The following is a 25840-nucleotide window of genomic DNA, read 5'->3' as shown; positions in this document are numbered from 1 at the left end:
TAAACATCTGCCATTCTTCATTGCCAGTGCCCAAGCGTTGGCAGTTTGTCACACTTCCACATTGCAAGAATGCATGCAAGAGTTTTTGTATGCCTTTTTTGACATATCAGAAACATGAAGTAACGCCAAAGCGGGTTTATCTTTATTATAAATATCTGTGAGCTTATGGACAAGGTCTGCCACCGAAGACCAGTAAGTATACAAAGAAGGGCACTCCCAGAAAATATGCAAGAACGTACCAGGAGCCGATCCACATCTCAAGCAGATATTGTCAGTATGGGGGTAGATCTTAGCCAATTTAGAGGGTGTTCTATACCACCGTGTGGCCAGCTTGTAATTTGTCTTCTGGTATTTATTGTAAACTGCAGCCTTGTGGCTAAAGTGGAGTAATATGTATATTTTTTTTTTGAAGTTTCCAAAAATTTTACTTTCAAGTCTGTCCCCCACCGGGTCACAAAGCCAGGAGTTTCAAGTGCATGTACAGCTACGTGCCTGGTACGAGTAAGACAAGGAACCCTTCAGGGGATTCCCCACTAAACGCAGGGATTCCAAAGGCCTGTGGAAGAGCGCATAACAAATAAGTTGTATACAGTGCCAGGAATCCAAAGACGGCAACTCCTTAGCATGCTGCAAATCAGGCAAGGGATACCATGACCTATCCTGTAGAAAATTAAATGCCCTGTAAACACCCCTGACACCCCACTGGCGAAAAATTTCATCAGAGATCCCAGATGGAAACTCTGGACCACCCAGTATGAGAGACAATGGAGATGGATAATCAACTACCTTTTGAGAGGAGAAAAACCGAGAGACTACTTTAAGAGTCGTCCCAATCAGAGGGTGTTGCATAATAGAAGCTTTAACTGTATTTGGGGCCCATGTCAAAGCGTCAATTGGTGTCGGTGACAGAGCGTCTTTTTTTAAGCTTATCCAGAGTTTAGACCCACTGTTACACCGGTCCAACAACCTTTAGACCCACTGTACACCAGTCCAACAACCCAGTCAAGTGGACTGCCAGTTGATAAAAGATTGGGTCTCCTAATGCCATACCTCCTTTCCTCCTTTTGCCTTTGGAAGTCCCAAAATTTTAACTGCTATTCCAGGAGAGCCCGAAGACCACATAAACCTCATAAACTCTGACCTAAATTTACTCATAATATGCAAAGAAACATGTACCGGGAGTGCCAGGAACATATATAACACTCTAGGCATCACCTTCATCTTTACTATATTACACCTCCCAAACCATGTAAAGGCCATTTGACGCCATTTCTGGAGGTCCTTCCTAACACAGTTAAGAGCGGCAAAAAGGTAAGTTCCACAATACATGACAAATCAGCAGGTATCTGTGTACCTAGGTATTTAATGAAAGTGGACGCCCAGCTAAAAGGGAACTTTGCGATTCTTACTACTGTTTTTTCTTTTAGTGAGAAGCTGTGATGGCAGAGGCACAAGCAGGTTTCACACCGTTGAAGTTACGGGCCGTCATGAAGTTTTTGTTTCTCCAGGGAAAGTCAGCAAAGGATATTCACACTCAGATGTGACAAACACTGGGGGAGAAGTGTCATTCCTACAGCACTGTCAAAACCTGGATATCTTGTTTCAAGATCGGGCATTTCACTGTTGAAGATGAGCCCCGCAGTGGGGGCCCCCCCAACCTCAATTGACCCGGCAACCTGCGATGCTGTCCATGAGCTGAAGCAAGCTTTCAGCGAAGTGGGTGCCGAAATGTTTGAACAGTGATCAGAAGAAGGAACGAGTTGAAGCATCTAAAGCGGTGTTGGCCAATTTTGAAGCTGCACATGACTTTTTGGCTAGGTTAGTAACTGAGGATGAAACCGGGCTCCACTTTTATGATCTTGAAACCAAGGAACAGTTAAAGGAATGGCGCCACAGTGGGTCCCCGCTTCTGAAGAAGTTCGGAACTCAGAAATCGGACACAAATGTCACGGCGTCCGTTTTCTGGGACAAAGACGGTATTCTGTTGGTGGACTAGCTACCAACATGTATTATGCTAACCTCCTGGACCAGCTGAAGGCGGCAATTAAGACCAAATGCTGTGAAAAGTTGACCAAAGGGATCCTTTTTTTGCCGGACAATGCACCTGCGCACACGTCCAACGTTGTGGCTGCCAGATTGAACACCCTGGGTTTCCAATTGGTCCACCATCCACAGTACTCACCCGACCTAGCCCTTTTGGACTATTATCTATTCCTGAATTTGAAGAAACACCTGAAGGGGCAACGTTTTGAGGGCATTTCTGACATCAAAGATGCTGCTGAGACCTTATTCTAATACTAACCTGCAGATTGCTTTCCAGGTTCAGAGCCATTGGCGTTGCCTTTTTGCTTGCTTTATCTGCGAATGCTCATTTAGGGGAGTAGGCTGGTCAGACCTGGCCTACCTCTTTTAGGTCGATGAGTGTCTTTGACTTAAAAAAAATAAATAAATATACAAACACACTGCACTTAAAAACATATATATTGCAAATAGTACATTATTTATAAGCTGTTTATGAAGATATATCTGGGTTAGGTATTCAACTGCTACAATACAAATGTATAAAAGATCAGAAGGGGTGGTGAAAATGGATTTTTTTGTCTGTGTATACATCTTGAAATATCCATGTTTCCAATCTATTTACTTCAAGCTGCCTCTTTCCTCCAGGGAGAGGTTTACTTAGCACTGCTGCCCAAGAAGAAAGCTCTGTCTCTCAATTCCAAGGTGCCTCTAGGCCTCCATTAAAACCTCCTGAGACAATTTATAAAGGTGAAGAGCCAATAGGCATTTCCCTCAGGAGAGCCAGGTGAGTGATTTTTTTTTTTTTTGTGCTACCAAGAAGCCTTTCTTTGGCCAAAAATGCAGTCTCTAGCAAATGTTTTTTTTTATAACATAATGCCAATGGGTTTATACGTACAGTGACCAATACCAACAAATCCTTGAAGTCCAGCAGGCAGTGTCCTACTTTTATTGAATATTCTAAAAACTAGAAACCTAAGTGCTTACTATATCTTGCTAGTTTTGCTTTCTCTAAACAAGAAATATATATCCCTTTCAGAACAATCATTCTCTGTTTTTGTTGTTAACCAATGCTGATGACAAATGTCAACCAATGGTGTATATACACTAGAGCAGTGGTCCCAGTGCACCCCCCAGCAGGGTCAGGAGAAGCGTCGGTACGCATCGCAGGCTCAGGGCAGGTTGTGTCTCAGGCTCAGACCTGCGATGGGAGATTGGGCGGTTCTGGTATCATGATGTCACTCTGGGGCGACATTTCTTCCCCTTTGAATGACACACGTCCCCCCGCATGCACGGTCTGTGCATTTAGTGGTCCATTAGCTCCAAAAGGTTAGAGACCACTGGTCTAGAATTCATTATGAGGTGTAGCCATTGTTACAAGGCCATTGGGTATGTTTCAGCCACGTGGAAGGTAGCTAAATGACTTTCTTTTTTAGCACAGCAGTAAAGTTTTTTTTGTTGTAGTTTTCATGTTCCTGTTTGTTCTTTTGCAGATTTCCAATAAGCTCTTTAAGTTTGGGGAGTTCCACTCCGTCCATTCTGGGGAGGGGACTAGGTAGGGCTTCTATCTCTCCAGTTGCTCATTCCACACCACCTAAGACAGAAAGTGCTCCAGCAGCTCCCATTGTGATGAAAGAAGAAAAAAGGTGAGGAGTTGGCATGTAGAAACAGTATCTAATTTTACATGCCTAGAAGCTTGCGCTCTCTATTAATGCAATACATGCACATTTTCCCAAGTGTTAAAAATGTTCTAAATACCTGTTAATGAGAAAGAAATGTAGCTGCTCTCCCGCTTCACATGCATATATTGATTTGTTTCCCAGCAAATCAGAGCCATATTTATACAGGCAATCCCACACAATGGTCCTGATTGATCAACGCCCTGGTGTTCTAATTCTGTTCGTTTTTTCATGCAAAAAGCCTTACATTGTTTTGCATAGAAATTTATTTTACATCGTAGGCTTATAATTTTTAGGCATAACTCATCAAAATATGTCCAATATTTATTAATGTAATAATAAACTTAAAATGGAAAAACACAAAAATCTGTTAAAAAAAGGGTGAGGAATAATACTAAAACCTGTAATATTACTGTACAATAGCATGTATTTTTTATATATATATATATATATATATATAAAAAGATTTCTTTGTATTGGACTCAAAACAGTTATTTTGTAATAAATCCAATACAAAGTTATTTGAATTTCCTGCCGCGCCTCCTGCACAAACTGACGCTTGCACTGGCATCTCCGGGAAACCCCTGGAGAACGTCTCTGCACTTGCTGGGAGAAGTTCGGAGAAGGAGGACACCGCCCGAGGACCTGGACCATGCCAAAGGAACAAGATAAGTGTTTTTTTTTTATTGTTTTTAGCGACCCCGAGTGTGATTCAGGATTACCTTTTTTTTTTTAATCCACCCCGAGTTACACTCGGGGATACCACTAGGGGGGTTAAAGCTCTCCAGAACTGGAGAAGGTAGACATTGGTGAACCTGGGTGATCCAACCAACCTCAAATGGCTCTGGCCCAGGACCTAAAACATTTTGCAAAAGATTTGTAAGAAATCTTTTCCAAGTTTGCTGGATCACCCAGGTTCTCCCATGATAATCTGTCTTCTCCAGAACTTAATAAATTAGGCCCAGTGTGTGTAGGTAAAGGGCTAAGGCCATGTCAATAAAATCTAGCCTAGTGTAACTGAAAACATGTATGATAGGACATGCTCTGGGAGGGAAGCTGATGTCTGGATCCCTTCAATATACAATTGCCATTAAATGTAATTACATCATTAGCGTGGGGTTGGGGTGGGAAACCTTTGGGGTTGATTATATTTCTTTTCTTTTAATTTGACTAACCTGGCTAATGCTGGATTGCCCTTACAAGAGGGTTTATTTTACAGGCAGTTTATCGTTTTGGTCTTGTTACATTTATCGAAGCTGAACATTATTACATAAAACATTTTTCTATCAATATTTAGGCAAGATGCCAAGTGCAGAATTTTTTTTTGATTCAGCTTAATGGTTCTAGGTTTGCTGTGACTCAAAAACATTTTGTTGGATTTATGAGTCAAATTGGTTTTAGTGTGTTGCACTTTTTTAGCCTGTGGTAAGGGCAGTAAATAGTAAGCACCCCTAAGACAGGAAAGGATTTTATGCTTTTTGTTTGCCTTGTGAAATGCTGTGTAACATGTTTCCAGTACAGTATGTAAATATTGTATAAAATTTATTTCTTCATCTTACCAGGTGCCAAAATGTGTCATAAACTTTAACATACCCATTTTCCTTACAGTGTACCGTTAGCTAAACTGGGCTCCAAAGGCACGCCTACTTCTCTTGGAATAAATTTAATAAAAATCATATGCAATAATGAGGCTGTGTATCAGTACCATGTCACCTTCACGTAAGCATCTTGTTCTTGATTTGTTTATTGCCTGTTGATGTTGAGTAAAATATTATAATTCCATGTTAAAACGCTATGATCCACACTCGGAGACATCACAAGTAATCAGATGTATTTGGTGCTTGCAAGGATTTTAGTCATCTTTTCATTTGCCAACTAAAAAATGCTTCATGTGAATATTGATCATAAAGCACTTTTATTGAGCACCTGTTAAAAAAACTTCTCCTTACATTTAATACATAATTTAAAATAAAATAAAAGTAAAATTACAAATTAACGACATAAAAGACTTGACTTTGGCAATATCTTATCAGTGGCTTGTTTCTAAACCTTTTATCTCTTCATCTTGTTCTACAGTCTTGAATGCTGGTTAGCATTTGTAATCATTTTCATTTCTCTTGGTGTTCATGACCAGTCTATGGTCCCAGATACACATGGATGTGAAAAAAAATATTCTCTTTTGCAGTGGTGAGCACTGTGGCCATATTTGAGACATGATGTGCACAGCTAGCTCCACAGACTGAACATACACACTCTACTGTTTCAGATAAGATTTTTGTTGCTGCACTTAATATGCATGTGCAGCAGGCTTTTGAGACTTCATATGTGCAGCCAATGTCAGTCTCATGTGAATGGGGGGGTAAAGGGTCTGTTGGTTTTATCTTAAACTTTTTGTCTACACAGACCCAATGTGGAGTGCCGCAGTATGCGCTTCGGCATGTTAAAAGAACATCGCTCCGTGACAGGACAAGTGACAGCTTTTGATGGCTCAATTCTTTATCTTCCAGTCAAAATTTCACAGGTACCAAAAGCATAAGGGTATTGCACTGCCAGCTGATAAAACTGAGGCCAGGTATGGTTTAACCTGGACAAAGATCACTTATACAGCAAACTAAAGCGATGATGTGCAGTACCCTAATATAATTAGTCAGATTATAGTTTGTACTGTTTGTTACTGCACTTTGCAGTGACTTGCTGGAAAAAAAAAAAAAAAAAAAAAAAAACAGAGTAAAGATACGTTTAGTAATGTATGGTTGTAATGTATATTATTATTTAAATTGTAATATGGATCAAATAGTATTTAAGTTATATGTGCACAATTTTTTAAAATGTTAACGTTTGTTAAGGATTGTGTGACTCGGGGTTTCCTAAGGAAAGTATTCAAATAATTTTGTATTAGATTCAATATAAAATAGCATTTTATTATAATTATACTATTTAGTCTAATACAAAGAAATATTCATATAATATATATATATATATATAAATATATTATATATACATTGTACATGCTACTGTACACTTATATTACATAAATGTTAAAATATTTTTATTTTTTTTTAACAGATTTTTGTGTTTTGTTAAAGTTTATTTAATAAATGTATTAAATTTACTAAATATCGGTGAGTTATGCCTAAGAATTATAGCCTACAATGAATACATTTCCATGCAACAAATTGTACCGCTTTTTCCATGGAATTAGACCGCTACGGAGGTTAAAGCTCTCCAAGTATGGAGAAGATAGACTCTCATTTGTGAATTTGGGTGATCAACCAACAACCTGGAATGGATTTCCTAAATTTTGCTACTAACTGGCAGATGTTTTCAATCCTGGATCAGAGCCACTCCAGGTTTGCTGGATTACCAAGGTTCACCCATGATAGTCTGTCTTCTACAGTCTTAGGGAGTCCGGCCCATAGTGACAATTCAAAAGATTTTCTTTGCAATGTTACCAAATATAGCCATATGTAAATGTAACAAAAAATAAATGCTTATTCTCATCTCTTTGACTGGCTGCTTCTGTCTGAATGCAGTCGACATGACCAATGTCTTTGATGTAAAGCACATAATCAGCCTCTGCAGGAAGAAGACTTGCTATTCCTTTTAGGTATTTCTGTATAGTGCCGTTCTTGAAGGCCTGGAGGTTCACATATTTATAGTATTACTCTAACAGACAGCAGTTCATTTCTTAAGGTATGTTATAAAATTAATGTTCATATGAAAATCATAACTTGTATGTGGCTCTCAAAGATTGAGATTGGACAGCCTTCATAGTACAGGTATAACCAAGGACATCTGACATGTGGACGCCTCCTAGATACGAACAGTGCTTCTCTACTCCCTGGTGTGCAGAACAGTGGCTTGAATGGGGGAGGGGCAGTTTGCAGATTTGCAAATCTTTTGCTAAACACAGCTGATGTTGTGGGTAATCTTAAGAGCTGAGCTGATCTGTAACATTTTGTAACTCTTTATTGACAAACTTTGCAGTTGTTTTTGCATATCAAAGCACAGCTTGCTCCAGAAGTTAATGAATGTCTGGTCTCCATAAAGTTTTTGGGTTTTTTTGGGTTTGTTTGTGATTAACTCACAGTGAGGATTTTATACATGAACTGACATCATTCTGTCTAATATTATGTTGAGACAAACATCTGTCCTAATTGTATTTATTAAAATAATGTACCTGTTCCGATTTACATACAAATGCATCTTAAGAACAAACCTACCATCCCTATCTCGTATGTAATCCAGGGACTACCTGTATAATGTACTCGTTAGACACTAGATGACACTATCTGCATGAAGTTTCTATGTTCTCCCTGTATTTCCATGGGTTTCCTTCCACATCCCAACATACAGGTAGGGTAAGTGGCCTACCTTAAAATTGGCTTTACACTGTGTTAAAGACATACGACTATGATAGGAACATTAGATTGTGAGCCCCTCTGAGGAACGATTAGTAACATGACTAATTAATCTATTAATTCTATTAAACTATTAATACCGGTATGATCTATGTCCAGACAAAGAGCACTTTGGGAATCTTCAAATACTATGGGCCTGATTTATTAAAGCTCTTCAAGCTTGGAGAGGATACACTTTCATCAGTGAAGCTGGGTGATTTAGCAAACCTGGAATGGATCTGGTCCCATATATAAAACATATGCTAGCAAATAGCAAATGACTTTGAAGAAATCTATTACAGGTTTGCTGGATCACCCATTTTCACTGATGAAAGTGTATCCTCTCCAAGCTTGGAGAGCTTTAAAAAACAGGCTTAGCTTTGAGAGGACATTACAGATATGTCAGGTGAGTGTTTGTGACTGTCAGCAAGCTCCCCTCAGCCATCAGGTCCTGTAGAGTGTATGAACTATGCAAGCAACGTTTGGGTCACACTTGGCTGTTGTTCTTGATTGTGTCAATTGACAGGACCTCTGCCAGAAGGGCATATGGGGCACAGGGAGAACTGGAACATAGCCTTAGAGCTAGAGATTTAAACAGAAGGCAATCAATTCCTCTAAAATAGAACTATGAATTTAAAAACTAAAAGCTGATCCTATATTGTTTTTTTTGTTTTTTTGTATATACAATTTTATTATGACACAATCAGTGTTTTAAAAAACAAAACAACAATTGCAATAACCATACTGAACAAACAAAACAAGTATTCACATACATATTGTGCAAATAAAGACCACTGTATTTTCAAAAACCCGAGCATCTCAGTTTGGCTTAGTCTACATGGACTGTTTCCCCAGCATTTAACCTGAGGCTTTGAAAGCCCATGTTTGAAGTCCCCATGCTCATTCCAATGTGCTAATCTACACCAGCATGTTTCTTTCAGGCACTTTTTTGAGCTGGATAAACGCATGAAAACGCTTCTATTGAACTCAATGGAGGCTTTTTCAAGAGTTTTTAAGCCAGTGGAGCTTTCCAATGCTGACAGCTCCGCTCCCCTGATTACTCCCGCAGCCCTAGAGGAGGTATGACATGTTCTGTATCTGTTATACATGTCACACCTCCTTTAGGGCTGCGGAAGTGATCAGGGGAGCGGAGCTGTCAGCATAGGAAAGCTCCACTGACTGCTCTGCTCCCTGATTGGCTGAGGAAAGAGAAATCCTGATGATGCTTGAGCTGTCTCAGCCAATCACAGAGCACCAGAGATGAATGGGCACAAGCCTCACTGTCAGGAGGAGTCCCAGGGCTGTGCGCATGTCTTGATTGCAGCCCTGGGAATCATCCTGTCCTTGGGATAACCTGTAAAAAAAGTTTAGTTACACCAACACACATTTATTACAATAATTTAACATTAAAGCCTCGTCCAATTTTTTTTTACACATATTTTAACCCTTTCAGGGAATGAGTAAGGGGTTTTATGTACTCCTGTACTCATTCCCTGAACGGGTTAAAAGTAAAATTTTTATAAATGCTTATGTAAAATCGCGACAATTCGCGGTAAAACGTTTCATAGGCATTTATAAAAGTTTTTTTAGCTTTTTAAAGTTAAGTTTTAAAACGCTTGTAAAAGTGCATAAAAACGCATATAAACGTGGTAGGAACGTTTATATGCGTTTTTAAAACCGTTCATGTAGACCCAGCCTTTATCCTGCATTGTTTTAATGTCTTTCTCATTAAAGGAAAAACAGGAAGCGTGTGCAAACCCAAAGTGTTTTTTTCAGTATGTTTTCATCGAGTCTCACTGTATCTCAATAAATATGTTTAGTGAATCTGTTGCTTTTTCTTTCCTGGAGATTCTCCCTTTATCAATACTAAGCCACTAAAGCCATTACTTTACAATTATCAGCGGTGTTGTCAGTTTGCCATGCAAGCTATTACAATTGCACATTGGGATGAGTATCTTCTCATCAACCAAGGGAGCTCAGGTCAGCTGGTAATGCTGCTGCTAATTGCAAGCTGGTGACTTGGCGTGTCAGCCTGCAACATGTAGTACTGTTACCGGCAGGATCTCCAGGTAAGAAATTTTGCAACAAACTCACAGAAACAGTCTTATTTTTTAGTGCCACCTACAGGTGGATTGACAGTGGCAAACAAAAAAACTGTAGGCCAGCTCAGGATAACCCCTCCCTATACCAGTATGCCTTTGCTAGCGATATTGGAGGATGGTTATTTTTTTCAGGCCCAAACGACAACTTCATTGTTAAAGCTAACTTTTTTGAACGCCTTTTATCTTCCTTAATCAAGACTTACCTGTAGATTACTGCTGGAGTTCAGTGTCTTCACTGGCTTTAGATTACCATATCTTGACCCATCTGCACTGGACATTGTGGCAATAGCTCAGCAGTTACTTTAAGACTCTGTGTAGGGAGTTTTCCCAATGGCATTATGGTAAAAATTATCCGCACATTGCTATCCAAGCGCAGAGCCACGGACAAAGCTCAAGCCATTGCCTGGTCTCTGAAGATTTGAAGAGTGAGTAGACAGGTTAGGCCTAGCATTAGGAGCTACCTCAAATAAGTTGCTAATTATTATTCTTTATTACTGCCAGGAGTTAAAACTATGAACACTACTATTATTTGCTGGGTGAAATACCATGTGCCTGTGCTCAGTGCTTTCTTTCATATCATTTAGCATTGGGAAATTATCTCCCAACTGATGCTCCTATTTGCAAACAACCATGTGGAACTTCACTTCGGACCCTAGCCTTCTACCATTTGTCTGGTTTTGAGAGTATCTGAGGTCTTATCATTATGTTGCGTTACTACTGTGTAGTTACAGCTTATCCAATTTTATCCACAGCTAGACTAGGTGCCCCAGCTCACTTGTGTTAACAGCTCCAGTGACACATCATGACTACTAATGGTAGCAGCACCTGCAGCTCTGATTTGTCAGTGGCCATAGTGGCTTTCAGCACTCTGAAAATTAAAGATCAGCCTGTTTCTTTTACCAGTCATAGATGTTTGCGGTTTGCACCTATTTTTTGAACCAGTTTGTGTTCCACCATTCCTGCACTTTGCTAGATTTGTGAACTCTTCTTGAGCTTTTCAGGATCAAGAAACTGCCCCATATTTGCAATATTGTCTCCTTGTCTCCTGGTCTTCTGTTTATGGTCTGTGTTTAGGAAAACTGAAAACTGGGGGTGGGAGAGTTATCCTAACCTGGCCCATGATTTATTTTGTACAATCCTCCTATAGGCAGCAATATACCCATATGTTAAATATTCCTCTGTCCCTCAAAGAACATCAAGAAATGAATTTTACACTACAAAACTACAAAAGACAAAGAAATGATATTTTTTTCTGAATGACTGGAATCTTTCTATATGTGTGCCTGGCTTGATTTTTATTGTTATTTAATGAGAATTTTGAAATCATAATGTAAGAGAAGTCAATAAAACTAAATTTTTTTGTTGTGTAATTTTTTCTGTCTGCAGACTGTCGAGCTGGAGAGTGAACGCCGCACTGATGGACAGAAGATAAAAATTACAATACAAATGACAAAAATCCTGGAGCCCAGCTCAGATTTATGCCTTCCATTTTATAATTCGGTGATAAGAAAGTAAGGGATTTTTCCAGGGTCTATTTGTATAATTTTCTACACTTCCAACCATCCTTTGGTGGTAAAGATTGCAGAGCTGTACATAAGCCTACAAACTGAATGTGCCAAAATATGCAATAAAATACATATTGGTGAAAAGGACTAAAAGGCAGCCCAATGGCTGAATGGCAGACTGATGGCTCTAAAGCTGAGGCTGTGGCTTGGGGTTATTAACTAGCAACTAGAAATGCCATTAGTGGAGGAATATGCTAAGCAATCAATAAAATGTTTTTGGGACTAAAATGTGGGAACACCTGGAGTTTTTTTGCCCCTTGTGGTCATTCCAAATGGACAAATCTTTGACTAATGGTTTGTGACAGAGCTTGCCCGGCTTTTCCTCTGCTCTCTTGGCTAATGATCAGTAAGGCAGTTCAATGTAGTGATGGCCCAGTAAAAATGTTAGGAGGCAGGAGCAGTCAAGTTTTGTATCGTATGTATGTATATATGGAGGTTGCTTCGTTTTATGTTTGTTTGTTTTCTGTAACTTTGCTTTTGTTTTTTCATTTCCAGGGTGATGAAAATTCTTGATATGAAACAGGTTGGGCGAAATTTCTATGATCCTTCAAGTGCCACAGTGCTCCAGCAATATAGGTAAGCTTGCCTTTCTGATGAATGACCAGCTGTAAACATAAAGAACTGTAACATGGTGATGTTGGAGATTGTAGACATCAGTAGGAAAAGTATGTGGTAGTGCTGATGAGCACTTGTTTTAATTTGTTGCAATTGGTATTCTGAAGTAAGTTTTGATGATATTAAGAGATATAATAAGCAATGTGCATAGTGATTAATTTAATGAGAGTGCTTGTTTTTTTGTTCTGTGTTAACAGGTATAGGTGAAAGTAAGCTAGACATGGACAAATGTTCTTTAGCAGACTTGAAAGGTATAAGGTAGACATGGGCCAACATACCAGTGCATTGGGTCTGATTTATTAAAGCTCTCCAAGGCTAGAGGGAGCCAGCAATGTAGGAGGCATTTATTCCACTAACCACCACACTAATGTACTGTGAGTTGTGAAAAAAGTAACTATAGCAGGGATTCCCGGAAACCCTAAAGTTATTTTAAAGGTTTCCCCCATGTTAACAATGTCAAGAATTCTAGTGTTTCTTTTCATCTTGGGCATTGTATTCTACAAATTCAGTGATCAATTAATAGCCACCAAGAGCCTTTTGTCATTGAGTCTTGGCAGATGGATATTATTCTACAGGAGTATTAAGCAGGCAGTAAATTCTTTTTTTTAGCTGATGCTACCCTCATTTGTGTATTTAAACTCAAACTGTTTAAAGAAACTCACAGAGACCAAGTTACAAGATTTGGTAGCGTAAATCTATTTAAAAATGGCAAACTGGTTTCTGCTGAGTGTTGCTACTTTTCCTTTCTGTTCCTTACTAATGTACAGAAATTTGTAGACTGCAGGTCTGGCCAGGATATTCAGCATCCATACGTAAGACAGACGGAGGCCTATTTCTCATAGCGGACATCTCTCACAAAATTATTCGAAACGACTCGGTTCTTGATATCATGTAAGTTCATACAAATGCAACATATGTAAAAGTCATTTTAAAGATTATGTGTATGCATTCATCTATAACTGTTTTAAAGCTAAATATAGGAATTAAATGGGTATAGGTGTAGAGGTATTATGACTTTTGTGTCAATCAGTTTTATTAAGTTTTCATAAAAAAAATAGACATATATATAACATACATTAAAACATAAAACATCAAAATCCTATTAACCCGTAACGGCATTGGCTTCACATGAACATAAAATACACATCTTAGATACGGCATGTACTTTGAGAAACGTAGCAATAATCTATCAAAACCGTCATGAATCAGAATTTACCAAATCAATAAATATATACAGAAATGAGCAGAAATACTCCTAGAAGCTTGGAACAGAAATATCATTCTCGCAATCTTAAGCTGCCTGAATCGCTATATACATGTGTAACATCATTTAACAAAAAAAACAAAAATAAAAATAAAAGAGAAAAGACAAGGAAAAGAAAGAAATAAAAAGGAAACAGAACAGCCCAAGGAGGGGGATTGGGAAGGGAAGGGGAAAAGAGAATGAACACCGCACAAGGTTGAAAAAAGTATGGGTAAACCCTTAGTATAAAGATAGCGCCCCAACAAATATACGAGGACATTAGGATAAGTACATTTGGAGTCGAGGAGATTCTTTAAACCAATCCCACAAGGACCAAGCCATATTAAATTGTTCCATTCTATCATCAACCTCCGCCACAAGCATTTCCATATGGCGGATTTTTTCAAGTTCGGATACCCAGTCGGCTAGAGAAGGAACAACAGACTGCCTCCACAATCTCGGAATATGAAGTCTAGCTGCGGTAAGAAAGTGCCGTAGGACACCTCTTTTAATACTTTTAAGCGAGCCCGGGATCATAGATAAAAGAGCCACGTTAGGAGTATTGGGAACTGTAGAGCCGGAGCAGTCATTAAATATCTGAAAAATCAGATCCCAGAAACGATGTATCTTTGAGCATTCCCACCAAATATGAAACATTGTCCCCCTATGCGACAGGCATCGTCAACAGCGATCCGAATTTGTGGGAGAGATTCTATGCAAATCCACAGGACAACAATACCACCTAGACAAGATCTTATAATTAACCTCCGGGGCTTTACAAGTCAATGCCAGCTTGTGCGTGAGGGCAAATGATGTTTCCCAGTCGTCGCCAGTGATGAGACCAGCCAAATCCCTTTCCCAATATTTGGTGTATATAGGGGCCATAGGTATTTATGACTTTGATATGACTTTGAACTTGCACTTCTTTAACAGTACAATAAGCAATTTTTCTTATTTCTTCCTTAACTACCAGAATTTTTCATGCTAAACTACCAGAAACTAAAATGTTGACCCTTTTAGGTCCTAGCATGTGCCGTTAGAAAATCCCTCTCAAACAACCCCAAATCCCAGTTAATACTATTATGCAAGTACTAGCATTTACTGCATTTGTTGGAAGCCAGTTCACACCCTTATAATTCAGTAGAAGGCAGACCATCTTTAATTTAAACACTGATAGAAAATTATCACCATTCGCATATTGAAGCACTCGGGAGATTTAGGGCTACCATTCATACTATACAGTTGCAGTAACACCTAATCATTTTATTGGTTTTGTGGCTTTGTTTTTCCTAAAGGAGGATTTCTTTCATGCAGTCTCTTCAGTTAGGACACTGCTGCTAGAGCTGGTTTCTCTTTCTGCAGTTATCTGTACAACTGTCATATGTACCCTAAAAGTATTTCATCTTTATCATACTGGACTTAAAGCAGAAGTACACTCAAAAAAAAAAAAAAATTACCTTTGCAGTTCCAGCGATCTATTCAAGGTATCCGTTTTCTGTATCAGGTCCCATGTCATCCTTGTATTCTTCTTCGTTGTGGTGTGTAAGGCGCGCCGGGTGCTGCCATCTTCTTTGCCCTTCTTCCTCCTTCCTGCGTCACATGGCCCCGCACTGCACAGGTGGAAGATTGGGTGACGTAGATGGGGGGGAAAAAAGACTGCGTATGTGTGAGATCTGCATAAGGGTATCCTTTTATGTAAAGTAAACATTTAGTTTAGGTCTGATTTAATCACTGAGGGAACAATGTGGAAGTGCCTTCCGGTATTTCTATTAGCCACAGAGCATTTTCGAGGGTCAGGACCATTGGTAATGCCTGTGCTTTGGTCCTGTCTGAAAGCTTAAGTGAAAAACCTTTTGGTTCAAAGCAGAGTAGCTACTTTTAGGCTTTAGATCACCTTTTAGGCTTTAGATCGCTGGTTCTACCAGGGTAGGACTTTACATTGAGAACTTGTTCCAACTGATGAGTGGAGTGTCGCATGCATGTCATGCTCTATCACCTGACATTTAGAATTGAGGAAGTATCTGCTCCTTGCTGAGTAATGTGAAACTCCAATCCTTGGTTCATACCTACAGCCATCTAACAGTGATGGTTCCCTCTGACCATCTGACCCTCATCTGCTTCCAGCTGGTAAAGGGTTTTGTAAGTACTTGGAGACTTGTTGAGTATTTTGTATCTTTTTCTATCATGTGGTGCACACATTCCTGATCTTGGAAACAAAAGTGCTCAATTTCTGGCTGACCGTAACCATAAAGTTTCCAAACATGCATCTTCACTCGTCTCTGCAGGTTCTATACAAAATGTACCCTCTGCTGAAGTTGCTTCAGTGTTGTGGTTGTTTATGATTATTCATAAAACGACCACTTATTATTATTATTATAATACAGTATTTATATAGTGCCATCATATTACGCAGCGCTGTACAAAGTCCATAGTCGTGTCACTCACTGTCCCTCAAAGGAGCTCACAATCTAAAAATGTCCCTACTATAGTCATATGTCATTAATGTAGTCTAAGGTCAATTTTTTTAGGGGGAAGCCAGTTAAACTAACTGCATGTTTTTGGGATGTGGGAGCAAACTGGAGTACCCGGAGGAAACCCACGCAGATACGGGGAGAACCTGCAAACATATCCTTTTGTAGCTGTTGGACCAGCCCACATTAGATTATTTTATTATTATTATTATTATTAATAATAATAATAATAATAATAAACAGGATTTATATAGCGCCAACTTATTACGCAGCGCTGTACATTAAATAGGGGTTGCAAATGACAGACTAATACAGACAGTGATACAGGAGGAGAGGACTTTTTTTTTTTTTGCAGTTTTGGGTTTAGTTCCACTTTAATAAAATAAGCTGGGAGGAGCAGAGAAGCATCAACAAGAACCAACAGAGACAGGACGCAGGATCAAAGGTCACAGTGGTACAGAACTCACCTTAAACAGTCTGTTCAGCACCACTTTATGCAATGGACATGCACAAAAGACGCTCTTACACATCTGTGCAGAGGCACAATTCTTTGCAGAGGCACAATTGTTTTAGTTTAATTATGGCTATACTGGTTGGTGGAAAATTTTTAACACCTTCATCTTGATACTTTGGACCAGATTTATTAAGGCTCTACAAGGCTGGAGAAGATACATTTTCATCAGTGAACCTGTGTAATCCAGCAAACCTGTAATGGATCTGGTCCAGGATTGAAAACATTTGCTAACATAGCAAATGTCTTTTTAAAAATCCATTCCTGGTTTTCTGGATCACCCATGTTCACTAATGAAAGTGCATCTTCTCGGGCCTTTGAGAGCTTTATTAAATCAGGTCCTTTGTGTCCAAAATGGCTACACTTTGATTAGTTTATCATAAAGCTATTCAGCTCCAGCTTATTGTGTCCAAGCCTTAGTGGTACAGTTTGGTGGAACAATGTCATCAGTTTGCTGCAGTATTCCAAATCACATTAATCACCAACTTGGATTTTATGCTGTGTTTTCCCTGCTCAAGCATTCTGCATGATGGCTAAACAAAGAAAGTGTAGAAGGAAAGATAAAGGCAAACTTGCGGAGAATAATATAGGAAGTAATAGCAACCTGTGTTTTGTACAATATAGAAAGTACTAGAATATCATAAAAATTGTTGATGTTGGACAGGCGCTCATTAAATCTCTATTTAACCCCCCTGGCAGTCTAATTACGTCCGTATTTTTATGTTAAAAGTGGTATATTGTTTTGCTTTGTTTAATACTTGCTCTTTAATATTTTAGGCCTGTAATTCTTAGGAATAACTCCCGGGTATGATAAAAATTGAAAAAATAATTATATATATATATATTTAAAGTTTATTGATGAACTTGGGGTGGTCAAATGTAGAACCAAATAAACAAATATATTTATGATATGAACAGATGTAAAACAGTACAGAAGTTGCTTGCATCGATTAGACAAGATGTATTGCAAATAATAATCGCCGTATGTTGAATTTAAGCACCATTTATAACTACGCAACATATGTCAGAGCCATTATCAATCCAAGTCCCGAGCAAATTCCATTTTTATAATTTTATTAGAGAAGAAAGAAAAGAGTGAGAGGAGAAGAAGAAAAGAAGATTAGGAAAGAGAACACAACTAAGAAGGCAGCGACCAAAAAGAAGTTGGACTGGTAGAATATTAAACACAGCCAACTAATACTACTAACCAGTAGCCAGATTAGCTGATAAAATCCAAGAACAAACTATTAGGTTTAAAAATTCCATTGTATTCCTTTTGGTAACTCTTTTGCTGTTCTGCTCAGATTTTTTAGGTTCACTCTTTACACCTACATGTAATCTGCACTTTATTCTGTTATTTTTCCTGGGGGGGGGGTTGGCACTTCTGGAAACAAAAGAACTAAAAATATTCTGTACAGATGTGTTAAAAAGTATTTTTTTTTCCTATGTGATGCACTTACTTTTTTACAAGATTGCATTCAGCTATGCTACATGAGAAATATGTTTTCAGCACATATGATGCAATGATGTACTACCTTCATTTACACTAGATGTCTCTCTCCTCTCATATTAAATTCTAGTCATCTCTACCTGGCTTGGGTTCCCAAAGGATGTTGAACATGTTTGCTTGTATAAACAATAATTTATTTATGTAACCTAGCAGCAAGTATAGACGTTATCATGTATTTTACACGTAAGCAGTATCTCATAAAGAGGTGACACAATACAGCATCTTGGATGACTGTGATATAATGGAGAAAAATATATTTTTTTGTCAATTCAGTAGTGTCAGACATCTTAAACCTTCACTTACCTTCAATCCCACGGGGCAAAAAAATCACTTACCTTCAATCCCACGGGGCAGTCCGATACCTATGGGGGCATCTGGTCCAGCATCGTCCCGGCATTCGCCCTGGAGCCAGTGCTCTGAGCGCTGCCATCTTCGGCTCTTCTTCCTGTTCTTCCTATGACCCCCGACCCAGGCGCGAGATCAGGTGACATAGGATGAAAAAAAAATTTGCTGATCTCACTGCGCATGCGTGAGATCAGCAAGTTTTTCTCTTTGGGCAAAAAGGCTTCTTCTGCGCATGCCTGAGATGGTATCCCGGGAGGCTCTGCGCTCCTATTCATTCTCGATCGTCTAGGCGATTAAGAATGAGGGGGCAGTGCTGCACCATTTTTTTTTTTTTTTTAAAGGGTGTTGCATAAAAAAAAACAAAAGAACATAATTTTGACCTTACGCAAAAGGGCTGTCTACCCTCTTATGAAAAGTGAAAATTATGAGTTAAGGTACACTTTACCATGGTGGATCTGTAGTCTGGCATTCCTTTGTTCTGATGGATGGTGACAATATACCCCAGCCGTAGGCATAAACACTGGGCACCTCTTTGGTGCATAGGACTTGATTGAATGTGGTGCTTGTCTCCTAGATGGTCATCCACACTCAGTTGTCTTGTTCCCCCTTGTCTGGTGAGGAGAGTTTTTGTACTTTAGCTGATACCTTATCATGGACCTTGGAAAGATGTGGAGTCACATTACTACTATACTGTGGAATACTGTGGAAGTGATGACTGGTTGGTTAACTGACAGTATGCACTGAAAAAATCCAGCTCTCCCTTGCTGACTGCTTTTGATTCAAATTTGTTGTAATTGTAGTTTGCAGAATTGCAGCCTGATTCTTGGAGTCCGGAAGAGCGGTACCTCCATGGCCTGGCATTGTTCTCCAAATAAGGAGAGGGATGTTGTTTCCATCCTCATTGTAACCCCTACTTCTCTACATGCATTCTTTAGTGGCTTGTATCTTACTACCAGTTCTGATGTTGTTCTTGCTTATACGACTCCTCAAAATTGTTGTGTGGGGATCTGACTTGTGAGTGCACTGATGACCAATTTCATGTGTGAAATAGCTTCTTATCTGTGCAAATGCATCAGGCACTCCGGCCTAATTACCAGTTAATTGTATAGTGGATCGGTGGATCACACCTCTGATTACGGTTTGCCGTACTTTCCTTTGGTTGGTTTTTCTAGCTATTCAGTAAACCGCAAGGAATAAGTTCTTTCCCTCTCATCTTCTATTTGTACTTCATTTTTTAGAATTGTGTTCCTTACTTCCTCTTTGTTTAACACCTTTAATCCTTCTGGTGTTCCCAGAACATGTTTTGAAGCTTCCAAAGTAATTTGTGGCTTGTTGAATCAGACAGAAAAGGGGTGTTAGCCTTATTTGGAACTCAAAAGCTCTTACTTAACATTCTTACTAACTCAGGATAGAATCTGAATATTTATTTATAGCCTATTTTACCTAGGAAACACTCTCAAGGATGCTGATAGGAGGAGAACAGAGTGACAGAATGAGGAGCTCATTAGTGTCTTTGCTTGTCTTTTAACTGTCCAGTCACAGGATGACGATAAGGAGTAGACATGTGAATCAAAGTAACACTATTTCTCAATGAGAAGGTCAGAAGTTAGACAAAAATAGAATTTATTTAGCAGATAAAATAGCTTTCATATATTAATTAAGCCTGAAGTTATTACTGGTAATAAATGTTCTGTTATGCTTTAAGTTTGTTTTTTTCAAAAATGTCTTTGAATGGTGCAGTTTGTTCAGCTCATCCATATATTTGTGTATGTGTGTGATATTTTATATTTATATATCAATTTATTGTATTTTTGAACTGAACTGTTATGTTATTTGTTCTTTAGGAAAAACTACGGTATAACAGTCAGAGAAGTTGATCAGCCACTTCTTGTTCACGAACCCAAAGAAAAGAAAGATTTGCGGGGCAAGGTGAGCTTTATCCTGTAATGTCTATGTGTGTTCTACCATGCTAGAATTGTTGTCAGAAAATTAGGCACATACTTCTCCAGCTGTCCTCATTTTATGAAGTAGGAATACTGTAAGAATTTATGATTATGGTAAATAGCAAAGAGAGCATAGAGACAAAATTTGACTTATCAAGATGTTGAGATCACTTCTGTCAGACATAAGCACTGCTTTCCTTATTTCTCATTAATGCTGAAATAAATTAGAACTGATTTAGCAATATAAAATAGAAGTAAACAAAATATCTAATGACATATTTGACCTTAGAAACCCACCAGAAATATTTTGACTTTGGATTGTTGGAATCTGTAATCTGAGGTACCTTTTTTATTGTTCAGTATTACTGTTTGCATAAAATTTCCAAATTAACAACTTAGTTTCTTCTTTTGTTCTTTTGTGTACATCTGTTTTGTATTGTGTTTTCACATTTTTGTCTTTCTCAGAAACTAGGTTTAATTCTCCTCCTTCCAGAACTTTCCTATATGACTGGTATCCCTGAAAAAATGAAAAAAGACTTTCGGGCCATGAAGGTAATCTATTGTTTGCATTGAACCTAATCCCAACCTGGTCAGGTCCTAACTTCCTATTCACTGCAGTCTGTAAAGCTCTCAGTACTTTTATTATGATTGAACCCTGAACTGAATATTCTCCTTTGCTTTGCTCTTCTTTTTCATTATCCTATCATGTGATCTAGTTCCAAATTTCAAGTTAGATCTCAATCTCAGTCCTCCCCTAATGAAGCCTATGGGCTAAACGTGTTGGGAGTTTGAGAGCTTTTAATAAAAACTCATGTTGATATGATACTTGAAATGTGAAACTGTACATCTAATCGCAGAGAAAAGTTTCTTGTATATCACAATCATTACCATAGTTCTCCCCAGAGGTTTTTAGCCGGTTGCTCTGCCCGGCTGATTTGAATACCCCACCCAGCTCTCGGCAGCTCTCCTCCTCGGATGCACGGATCTCAGTGAGGCTGCTCTGTACCATCTGTGCTCTGTGTCATCCATCCGTTCAGAGGATTGCTGCTGCTGATGAGAGGTGAGCACACACAGTTCAGCCTTCATGTGAAGGAGACACAGGCAGCCCCGCCCCCATCTCATAGCACGAGCTGGGATTTCTGCCTGTGAAATGTATCCACCTCTAGCTCTGCGTGTGAATTCTGCATCCTCACAGCTCTGTGTGTACAAACCTCCATATCTCCTTCCTAGGTGCCTAGCAGTTGCCAGAAGTCACTCAGAAGGGGTAAATGTTTTTTGCTGCTAATATAAGCTAAGCCTAACTTGTTACACCACATTCATTATACTATTACACTACTACAAAGGATTGCACTCTTAAAACTTAGAACACTAGTAAGTTGTGGCAAAATACATAGAATAGAATAATTGGATACACTAACGGGGCAGGCATTACAAAGTTGTAACAAATAATTGGGGAAGGTAGAACACTGAAACAATAAGAGGTTACTGGATACCCTTAATATAAACAACTGGGAGCACTAAATTTGCTGTGTTTTGCCACACCCCCTTTTTTACCACCCGGCTACAGCTTCCTACCACCCGGCTGAAAAAAATTTCTGGGGAGAACACTGATTACTTAATAAAAATTTTTTTTTAATAATTTTATGCCTAAAAAGCCTGTCTATCTCCACCCTATCCTATAAATAACTAATCCTGGCTAGGCAACCTAAAAATTACTATCAATAGTCCATGCTAGGAACCCTACTAACCATCCATCACTCATACTAGAAATACTCGGGTATGTTTAAGTGTAAGGGTTTGTTTGCGTTTGAAGTGTTTTCAATTGCTTTCCCCACTTTTGGACACATGAATCTGATATCTGTGAGTTATATTGCCTCCTATTGAAGACAAACAAAAGATACTTGCAGGCAGCCAAGGAAAGCTCCTAACTTGCACCATTTTGCTAGTACAGCCCCAACAAACTGTAATTGTTCTCCTCCTGTGGCACCTAGTTCTACCACAACAGGAATGCCCATCACTGAGTTTAGACGTTCTGCAAGGGTGACTTCTGGTTTGTTTGTTGGGATCAATGTTTCAGATCTTTGTCATCTTTGGAAGGTTCCCCCAAGAAAGCTAGTTCTGGTGCCAGCCTTGTTTCCCTTTCCCAGCATAGCAGCTTGCCTGGACATTTCTCTAGAGGAATGGTTCTGTTGGGTTCCCTCCAAGTAGTCCTTATAACAATAAATATACAACATTTCCATGTAAAATGTTGTACTCTCATGCAACGTGGGTTCTTCTGCACTTCATTCCTGGAATATTCCTGTTATCACAAGGCCCCAGGAGTGACCTTCCTAGGGAAAAACAGGTCTTCCTTCCAACCTCTCTTAGAGTCTGGGTTACTTCTCTAGAGGCTCCCTTATTGATATTTTTTTTTGGATCGGTTATATTCCTTTATGTTATTAGGGTTACCATATGCATAAAACATTGCACCTAAATTAAAATACTTGTCACCGAAATGATATTTAACAAAAGAAGGAACGCCAGCAGGGTTTGCCAGTCAGTTTGTATTACCATTAATCTACTATCAATTCAACAATAGGAACTTGCATACAAGAGAAGAGATGCTGGAAATAACCTCAGGTGCTGCTATTAATTCATTTTCTAAGTCGGCTGAAAATGGGGAGGTAACCAAGCTAATGTACCCCCTTGAACAAAGCAATTAAGAATGCATCAGCTCACCTGCATTAGCAGATGTAGAGTATAAAGGAGAATAAGCAAAGTTAAAAGCTAAGGCATTTCAATTTGCTTTGTGGTGTTTTTTTTTTCTCAAATATTCCAGGCCACCATCATAGTGAGAGTCTTTATTTTATAGTTTCTTTTTTTTCTTATTTTTCAGGATGTTAGCCAGCAAGTACATCTTAGCCCCAAGCAGCACTATATCTCACTTGGAAAGCTGATAAAAAGAATTCAAGGCAATGAAGATGCACATAATGAGCTACAGAGATGGGGTCTTCAAATAGACTCCGATTTGCATATGGTAGATGTTTGTTCATTTATATGTCTTTATTTCTATGTTGCATAGAATGTATATTTACATGTTTTAGGTTCATTAACTTCCAAAGTGATAAGCCCGAGTCACACTCGGGGTAGCTAAAAAAAATTTAAAAATAAATGCTTACCTGGTCCCTTCGGCATCCCCTGGCGTCCTCCAGTGTCCTGCCATCCTGTGGCCGCATCTTCTTCGTCGATCTGTCCCCTGGCGAGTGAGCTGACGTTGCCCGGGAGTTCCCGGGGAAGCGGTGCATATAGCCATCGCTAGGGGCACGACTGGAATTTCAAAATATTTTGTATTGCATTGAATACAAAATAACTGTATTAACCTTCCTAGCAGTCTAATTCTGTGCAGATTTTCATGCAAAAAGCGTGACATGATTTTGTGTTTCAAACTTTATTATACTCATACTGTTATAATATACTGTAAAATAAATTTTCATGAAAAACTGTGTACGGCTTTTAGCCATATAAATCCAGACAGAAGTAAACCGCCCAGGAGGTTAAAGACCATTATCTATGTTTTGTAGGGCGATATAAAAGTTAAACGAGAAAAATGGAATCCAGAAAAGCGGCTACATTTACAGTTGAAATAAACCTAAAAGAATTACTGCAGCTGTATGGCTATTTTTGTGATCAGGTATCTCTGCCAGACAGAACAGCCAGAAGTTCTTAACCTCTTTTTAAGCGTATTCCACCTAGAACACTGGCCAGAATGTACCCTGAAGCTGCTGATTGGACAATATAGGAGCAACAGCACACCAGTATTGACATGATTCTGATTTTGAGTATCTCTACCTGAGGAGCGAGTGCACTTCAGAAAGCACTGTGGCCTTCTCAGAACACCCATTTTTTGTTACAGCATAGAGAATAGAAACACTATAACATAACTTTGTTACACTTCAAACATTTATTAAAGGTTTTCTTTCTTTTTTTTTTCTTCAGAAGTTTCTGTACTAGCACAGTTTTCTGTAGTTTGCCACATGAAACACCAGTCCCTGGTCCTGGTTAGGAATCAGGAACATTCTGTTGATTCTGTCAGAAGTAGTATCTGGCCACTTACTCAACACAGTATCGAATAACTAGCTTGGTTCAAAAGATTCATGACCTTCAGGAAGCAACAATTCCAAAAATAATTTTTGGGCTTTCCAAATAAATAGAATTACTTTTCTCCCTCGTTGGAGGAACGACGTAAAATCATTTTTTGAAAATTTTTTTAGGAAGATAAGTCCTACCCCGTTTTTTTCTTCATGGCCTTGGTACTGCAGGTAGTACCAATATAAGGGTATCTACTCTAGCCAGAGATCCTGCAAGTCTGTCAGTGCCAATAGAGCATGTGCCAGGAATTTTACCAAGTTCAGCATACCACATCTGTCTGGACCAATACCAGGAGAAATAAGGAACATAGAAATGCCACCAGGGAATCTATTGCTTAAAATCCCTGTACCCATAGAACCTAAGAACCTGTTCAGTTTGTTAGCCTGTATACCTTGGGGCCACTTTGGCATCCCCAGCTAGTAACACAGGTTCTGGAAGTCCAATGTGTATGGAGAACTCCCTCCCAGGTCAACGCTGCTGGTTGACAAATTCTGTGGTCTCCACATTGTATACGACCTCTGTTTTCTCAGTGACTCTTCTTCCCTGATGATTGATGTATGGCACTACTCATTTTAATAAATTTTCAATACTGTGGTTATTCTTCTCAACATGTTTGGGATTTTTGCACGTGAGTATTCACAAACGTTTTCAAAATACAGCATATTGTCATTAAATGTTCTGTTTTACATGGGACTATGGTATTGATAAAAAACAACATAAATATGAAGCAAGGTGAGCACATAGACAATGGAATGTAGTGATAAAGAGGTCTAAAGGGTTTACCAGTTTTTCCTAAAGAATGTCCAAGCTTTGAGTTTAGAGTCTGTGGTTGTGTTTGGATTACCTGTTTTGTCATCTTTCTACAGACATCTGGTAGGATTTTGCCTTTGGAGAAAATTAACCTGAGAAGAAACTCATTCCTCCCTGGAGAGGACCTTAACTGGACTAGAGAAGTGACACGGGAGGCCTGTATTTCTGCAGTAAGTACTTCAGTGCTGTTCAAATTTGATGTGTAATAAAGAAATGTTCAAAAAATAATCAACACCTTTAATATTACATTACCATTACATTAGCATTGTTATGAGTAGATGGTTCCTAAGTGGAAGCAGAATTCTTTTTTTGTTTTATATTTTTTATTTAGAGTACTGTATTTCATTGTGACTCACAAACTGACAACAAACTTTGGCTCATCTGAGATACAGAATCGGGGAAGGACTAACAATATCTGCATTTGGACAGTGGCGGCTATTGACAAAGCATCCCAGGTTTGCTGGATCACCAGCTTCACTGGTGAAAGTGTATTCTTTCC

At 38.9% G+C, this 25840-nt stretch overlaps 1 protein-coding gene across 1 annotated transcript in view; it reads left to right on the top strand.

Moving 5' to 3' along the window:
• Positions 1-25840, top strand: part of PIWIL2 (piwi like RNA-mediated gene silencing 2) — a 61878-nt gene that overhangs the window by 11537 nt on the left and 24501 nt on the right. Inside the window, exons 4-14 of the mRNA XM_072398918.1 lie at positions 2668-2806; positions 3513-3665; positions 5307-5417; positions 6102-6219; positions 11587-11711; positions 12261-12341; positions 13158-13271; positions 20305-20389; positions 20869-20955; positions 23279-23419; positions 25398-25511. Coding sequence (XP_072255019.1) covers positions 2668-2806; positions 3513-3665; positions 5307-5417; positions 6102-6219; positions 11587-11711; positions 12261-12341; positions 13158-13271; positions 20305-20389; positions 20869-20955; positions 23279-23419; positions 25398-25511 — 1268 coding nt within the window. The remainder of the gene's footprint in view (positions 1-2667; positions 2807-3512; positions 3666-5306; positions 5418-6101; positions 6220-11586; positions 11712-12260; positions 12342-13157; positions 13272-20304; positions 20390-20868; positions 20956-23278; positions 23420-25397; positions 25512-25840) is intronic.

Source organism: Pyxicephalus adspersus, chromosome 2 (genome assembly GCF_032062135.1).
Source record: "Pyxicephalus adspersus chromosome 2, UCB_Pads_2.0, whole genome shotgun sequence".
NCBI classification, from domain to species: Eukaryota; Metazoa; Chordata; class Amphibia; order Anura; family Pyxicephalidae; genus Pyxicephalus; species Pyxicephalus adspersus.
The sequence above is the reverse complement of the archived record's forward strand: the minus strand, read 5'-3'. Positions and strand labels throughout refer to the sequence as shown.